The sequence below is a fragment of the Orycteropus afer genome, unplaced genomic scaffold (genome assembly GCF_000298275.1).
Source record: "Orycteropus afer afer isolate SDZICR_OR568_19922 unplaced genomic scaffold, OryAfe1.0 scaffold00404, whole genome shotgun sequence".
Lineage (NCBI taxonomy): Eukaryota > Metazoa > Chordata > Mammalia > Tubulidentata > Orycteropodidae > Orycteropus > Orycteropus afer.
In genome coordinates, this window is record NW_006921991.1 from 1,416,484 (window position 1) to 1,423,364 (window position 6,881).

The 6,881-nt window shown below is 37.3% G+C and overlaps 1 protein-coding gene across 1 annotated transcript in view; it reads left to right on the top strand.

The window, feature by feature from the left end:
• The window catches only part of EIF1AX (eukaryotic translation initiation factor 1A X-linked), a 26,107-nt gene extending 20,127 nt beyond the window's left edge, over positions 1–5,980 (top strand). The window contains exons 5-7 of the mRNA XM_007953657.2: positions 1,571–1,652; positions 3,158–3,249; positions 5,975–5,980. Coding sequence (XP_007951848.1) covers positions 1,571–1,652; positions 3,158–3,249; positions 5,975–5,980 — 180 coding nt within the window. The remainder of the gene's footprint in view (positions 1–1,570; positions 1,653–3,157; positions 3,250–5,974) is intronic.
• Positions 5,981–6,881: the final 901 nt, after the last annotated feature.

The window sequence follows — 6,881 nt, forward strand, 5'->3', positions numbered from 1 at the left end:
TCATCAAGTTGATACTGACTCATAGTGAGCCCCTTTGGGTTTCCGAGGTGGTAAATCTTTATGGAAGTTGATTGCTCAGTCTTCATTCCACGGAGTGGCTGGTGGGTTTGAACCATGAACTTTCTGGTTAGCAGTCAAATGCCTTAGGCACTGCACCACCAGAGCTCCTCAGGCCTCTCACATCTGCATCTGTGTTTTAACCAGGGCTTCCAACCAGTACAAACTGCTTCAGTCATGGCAGATGCAGTGAATCTGGGCAAACCCGATTGATAAGGAGAATGGGAAAGTTTACAGGTCAAAGCTCTGGAGTGGGAAACTTAGAAGGGTTATAGTGAGCCCTTGCAACAACCTTTTGTGGGAGATTAGATTATTGCCAGGACTGTGGAGCATAACACTCAAAGCTATGTTGTTGGCCACCATCTTTGCGCTGGGTACCACTGTTTCCCACTCTGCCAGTCAAGAAATGTGGTTGCTCTGAAGCACACACACACTGCCCTTATATTCTAGGAGGGAGATTAAAGTTTATACTAGGGTGTTGACGTGTGATTTTCCCTATTCCAGTTATCATTTTACAAATTTGGGACTGAACTGGGAAGAACTTGTTCGAAGCCTTGGTTTTAACAGGATGTCCCTGAAATTTCCACGCACATCACAGCTGCAGAAGTGCTCGTGTGAATCACACTGCTCTTGTATCAGTGTAATCATTTTAATTGCCTGTGTTTGGACCTGGCTTTTGCTCATTAAATGAATTATGAGCAATCAACTTAAACTCCTTTTTTAACTGAGCCAGATTCTTTTCAGATGGGAGAGTGTGAACACTCTAAAGCAATGGTTCTCCATGGGACATTTGCATCGGAAAACCCAAAAAGATTTTTTAAGAATAGCAAATTCTTGGGCTTTACCCCAGGTCTCAGCTCACTCACTGCCCTGGAGTGTTTTCCAACTCATAATGACCCCTCGTTGGGTTCGTAAGGCTGTAAATCTTTATGGAAACAGACTGACTGCCTTTTCTTTCTTCCATGGAGCAGCTGGTGGGTTTGAACCACTGAAATTTTGGATAGAAGCCTTTTTTACTTCAGGGCTACTAATTACTAATTTGTCTTCTAAAAAAGCTCTACAGGAGGTTCTTCCTTATATATACCCTTAGAGCCACTGATAGATGGAAAAGTATATTAATTTCCTTGCGTCATTGTAGTAGTCTGTTTTTGGGTTGCAGTGTTTGTTCCCCCTTCAAAAGACAGTCCCAGGGAACTTTTATATTCACAAAGACTTCTAGCCAAAGAGTAGGAGTAAATAATCTAAAAGATGGGGCCTGCATAGTTCTGCTCTAATTAAAAAGTGAGAACTGTCAGAACTTTCCTAATCTCTTTATCATGACTCAGTCATGTATGCAAACTTCTTCCTTACTGGTTTAAACCCAAGCATGTATTTTTAGAGGGTGGGAGAAAACTTTCAAATTTAAAAAAGGGAAAGCATTTCTAACAGAACAGTGAAATTTAATTTCTTACTCAATTTGAAAATAATTTACAAAACAACTGACATTGTTTGGCATATTTTGTCTGTTTTGAAGGATAACAAAGCTGATGTAATTTTAAAATACAATGCAGATGAAGCTAGAAGTCTGAAGGCATATGGCGAGCTTCCAGAGCATGGTAATGTCTGAATTGTTGTATTAACCTATCTTGTGATAAAATTGTTGGTGTTTGGATGAAGGATTTTGGTATCATTTTTTGTGTATGTGTGTGTGGTTACGTGATTAGTGGTTATGTGATTAGTTTTCAGTGTACCTGCCTATACTTTATAATACTGGATAGTATAATATAGAAGGAACTGGAATCTGTTCCTAATAAATACACTTGGTGAGCAGTTATACTTAATAAGCCCTGGGTTTCACTATCACACCATTTAATGGGATAGTTTTATGACAGCATTTAATTAAAAAAAAAAAAAAACTCTATGAAGACAGTGTTACTGTTCATCTAAGTTAAATATGAAGTAAAGACAGTAATTAGATGGTGTTGGTTTTTACTTTCTAAAAGTCAGTTTTCAGTTCATCTTACACTAGTATTATAGTGTCCCATAAGATTTTTTTAAACCAACATTCTTTTTTCACCCCCTTAAGTAGAAAGAAATGGATTCATAAGGCAGAAAATGAATAAAACAAAAATAAGTCCCTTATAACCTCAACACAGGGGAAATGTAGTATACATACTATTATACATAATACATCATGAACTCTGGAAGCATAGTAAGGCATTTGGCTCTAACCAAAAGGTTGGTGGGTCAAACCCACCAGCTGCTCTGAGGAAGAAAGATGAGGCAGTCTGCTTCCATAAAGATCTACAGCCTTGGAAACTCAGTGGGGTTCACTATGAGTCAGAATCAACTCGATGGCAATGAGTATATGTAAGACATATTATTTTACTACATATTTTACTTTGCAGTTTTGTTTGTTTGGCTCTGTTGGATTTTGTCATGAAAGTAGCATAATTTCATTATCTGAGAACAAGACACAAATTTCTGGTCCACTTTTATTGCTTTAGGGATAAGCATGATTTAGGAGTTCTGTTGATACGGTGTCCAAGGCATTTATTTGACTGTTAACCGCAAGGCTGGCGGTTCAAACCCATCAGCCACTCCTTAGAAGGAAGACCTGGGAATCTTATTTCTGTAGAGATACCGCCTCGGAAGCCCAAGGAGGAGTCGCTATGAATCAGATCCAACTTGATGGCAGTGAGAAGTATGATTTGACCAAGTCTTTCTGGTTGATTTGATGAGTCTGATGGTTGGTGAACCAGGGGTTCTTATATTGGGAGGCTAAGTTGTTAGCACTTACTTGGAAGTTGTGATAGCTTCAGAATTAGCTTCGAGCCACCTGAATACAACTACTTTTCTGAACAAAGGAACAATATTGCTCTGCATAGTAGGGTGGTTGGGTAGAAGTTAGGATTTTTTTATAATGAAACTTTGTTGAATTAAAGGTTGATTCTAAGAGTCTCCATTCATAGTCCAGCATTGATCTCAGACCCATTTTAGTGGACAATTACTTACTTTAATAATGTCTTGATTATGTTAAATGAATGTATTTGTTATTGTGTTTTTAGCTAAAATCAATGAAACAGATACATTTATTGAATACAATTTTTTATATCTTTAGCTAAAATCAATGAAACAGATACATTTGGACCTGGAGATGATGATGAAATCCAGTTTGATGACATTGGAGATGATGATGAGGACATTGATGATGTAAGTAGACAAACCTTAAATTTTTCAATTTTGTTAGTGAGTTATCCACAGAAGAATTAGCTCTTCCCCTAACTCCCTTTAATCTGAGAATACTGAACACCTAAGATATATTTTGAGTTTGTCATTAATTAATTAACATACTCAATATTATTTAGAAGCCAGCTGGTCAAATTCTTTATACTTTGAAAATTCTTATAATCATTTCCTGTAAAGATCAGTATTTGCTTTGGCAATATGAGTACTAGACCCTCTATCATCATAACTTATTTAATGAAGAGTAGTGCTAAGGCATTTGACTGCTAACCAGAAGGCTGGTGGTTCAAACCCACCACTCACTCCTCGGAAGGAAGGTTGGGCAATACTTCCGTAGTGATACTGCCTCAGAAACCCAAGGAGGTGTCGCTATCATTTGGATCTGATTCGACGGCAGTAAGTTTGGTTGTCAAAGTTTTGGAAAGAGGTAGCTATTAAGAAATTTAGCAGACAATTATAAGAAATATATCTCAAAGGAGTTAAAAGCCTTGTTGCCAATGGGGTGATTTTTTTTTGTTGAGTATTCACTATTTGCCAACTCTTGGTTTGGCATTGGTCTCTTTATTTTGATGAAAATGTATTGGTTTTCCTTATAATGAAAGCAGTGATGCCCACGAGAGAGATGACTCACTGCTTCTGTTACTTGAATGAAATTCAGTATACTTTTTTTCTGACAGTGTAAATTTATTGAAAGACTAGAGGATGGTATAAGGTACTATTAAATCTTATCTAGATACTTTTTAAAATTCCCTTTAATAAAAATGTAGTTCAGAAACCCCATGTTTACAAGTCCAAAAATAATAATGTTCATTAATGTTTTGATTCAAAGATGAAATGTTAAAATATCTAGAGCAGTGGTTCCTGAGCAAGGTTGTACAAGAAAATTACCAGAGCTTTTCAGAATTACTGAGGCTGGTCTTGGCAAAGTCTGAGTGATACCCAAACCAAGATTGACAATTAATATTTTTCTATACTAAAGTTATTGCATATTTATTTATCAGTCCATGTTATATTTTGATGCATCTCCAAACTGTTTAGAAAATTCATTCTATACCCACAACCATATATAGGCTTGGCAGAAGATACTTTATGTGTGCTGTAAATATATCCATGTATGTAGTAGAGAAAATGTGGCAAAGTTAATGAAAACTACTTAGCCATAACCAAATACCATGTGGGAATGAGTCAGTGGGCTTGGGACCACAGTCTCAAGGGATACTAAGGTCAACAATCATAACATAGTCCACAGAGGGAGTGTACTACATCCTACTTTGGTGAGTAGTGACTGGGGTCTAAAAAGATTGTGAGCGACCATCTGAGGTGCAACTATTGTTCTCTCCCTGTCTGGAGGAAAGAAGAATTAAAAAAAGACTCAAAGAAACAATTAGTCCAAAGGACTTAAAGGACGATGTGAACCCCACATCGTCTACTACCCTGAGACCAGAAATAATTGGGTGGTTCCTGGTTACCACTACTGGTCACTCTGATTGGGACCACCAAAGGTCCTGGACAGAATGGGACAAAAATGTAGAATAAAATCATAAAACAGACCAGACTTTCTAGTCTGATAGAGGCTGGTAGAACCCCAAGACTGTGGCCTTTAGTTACCCTTCAAATCTGGAACTGAACCTACCTCTGGGGGAATCACCTTGTAGCCAAACAGGTCTATAAGTGAACAGTAACGCCCATGAGGAACATATTCCCCAGGATAACCATATGAGACTAAAAACTCAGCATTTGCTGAAAAACGAAGCTCAGAATGCAGGAGGGGGCAGGAAAGAGGATGGATGGAATTGGGGAACCCTGGGAGAGAGGAGGAATAGTGCTGTTACATCGAGGGGATTGCAGCCAATACAAAATGTGTATAAGTTGAATGGAAAACTTATTTGCTCTGTAGACTTTCATACAAATCACAATTTGTAAAAACAGCTCACCCTGTGAGTTCAAGAAAAATCGAGTACATATCACCAGTATGTATTTATGAATTCCTACGTATATACTACTATTCTCTTAATGTCTATGTACATTTTAAAATATACCCAGAGAAAAATGAAAAGGAATGAGAAATGTATTTATCATTCTATTTTCTTGATGTACCTTCCTTTGGAGACCCTCAGCCAGAGGATTCTTTTGACTAAACTGTTAATACTTTGGCAGTACAATTTCCAATTTCACTCTGTGGCAAGAACCTGGCATACAGCTTATTATGTGGTGAGTTAAGGGCAGATCCAAACCTAATTTTTTTTTTAATGCATTTTATTGAAATATAATTTATGTACAGTGAAATACACAAAACTAAAGTGACTGGGTCAATGCAGTTTTTTTTTTCTGTGCAGTGTTCCCTTCCCTCCTCTCCCCCCACCAAACCGAATTTCTTAAAGACTTCGTGCCCCCCCATGTGTTCCCAGCCCCCAAATACACTACCTAAACGTTAGCACAAAGGGAAGGAGGTGCTAAACTTTAAGACTATTCTACATAACAGAACATTAAGGAGGTGATCACATTAAGGAGGTGATCAAAAGGATTTTCCGTAGCAGTCCAGAATTGAAAAATCCAGTATCCTCAATTTCTTCTCCAAATGGGGTTTGTTTCCCAGATTGCCTAGGGGTGTGAAAGTTTTTATTGTATGTAGTAAATTGATGCGATACAGGAATTTTTTGTTTGTTTGACCTGATGTTCTTTTCACTTCCAGATCTAAACTGAACACAACGTTTTACATTCCATTTTTTTCTGAAGATTGTCCTACAGTTTGGATTTTGGATCTGGCCCATTATAGAAGAATAGAAGATTAAAATTTCATTAGCATGAGTGCAATTTGTTAAAGCAGACTGATTTGTGTTTAAGGTATTTGTTTCTTTAAAAACGAATACTGCTGAATTATCTTAAGTGAAATATTAAGCCCACATTTTTTTTTTTTTTTTTTGATGTAATCAATCTTCTGGATAAAAGGCCACAACATCTACTGTTTTTAAAAGAAAAGTAATTGCACCTTTCCTACTTTGACCACTTTACTTTTGTGAAATGGGTATTTTGAGTGAATCATATTCCCTATACTCACTATGGGTTCTGAATAATTCTTAGTTTTGACTAGTCAGGAGTTCTGGTGGCACAGTGGTTAAACATTCAGCTGCTTACCAGAAGGTTGGTGGCTTGAACTCACCAGCTGCTCTGCAGGAGAAAGATGAGACAATCTGTGAAGATTTACAGCCTTGGTAACCCTATGGGGCAGTTCTACTCTGTCCTTAGGGTCACTGTGAGTCAGAATCACCTTGATGGCAGTGAATTTTGGTTTGAGTTTGACTAGTCTCTGTACACACTCTTCCTGTATATTTACCTGGATATTCCCTTCAGATTTTGACATAATTCAAAAGAAGCAGAAATCTCCATTTGAAGTCAAAATGAGTAGGTTTGTTTTTCTTACATAAGTAGCATGTGGCTATTTTTATAGTAATTTTCATATCATATAATTCCTTCCATGATCTTATGTTGCTACCATAGACATGTCAATGAAAAAACATTTCCAAACTGCAATTTTTGGAGCTTTGGTTTTAATAGCAGTTTTGAATTTGTAAAGGTAGGAGTTGCAGAAATTGAACGGT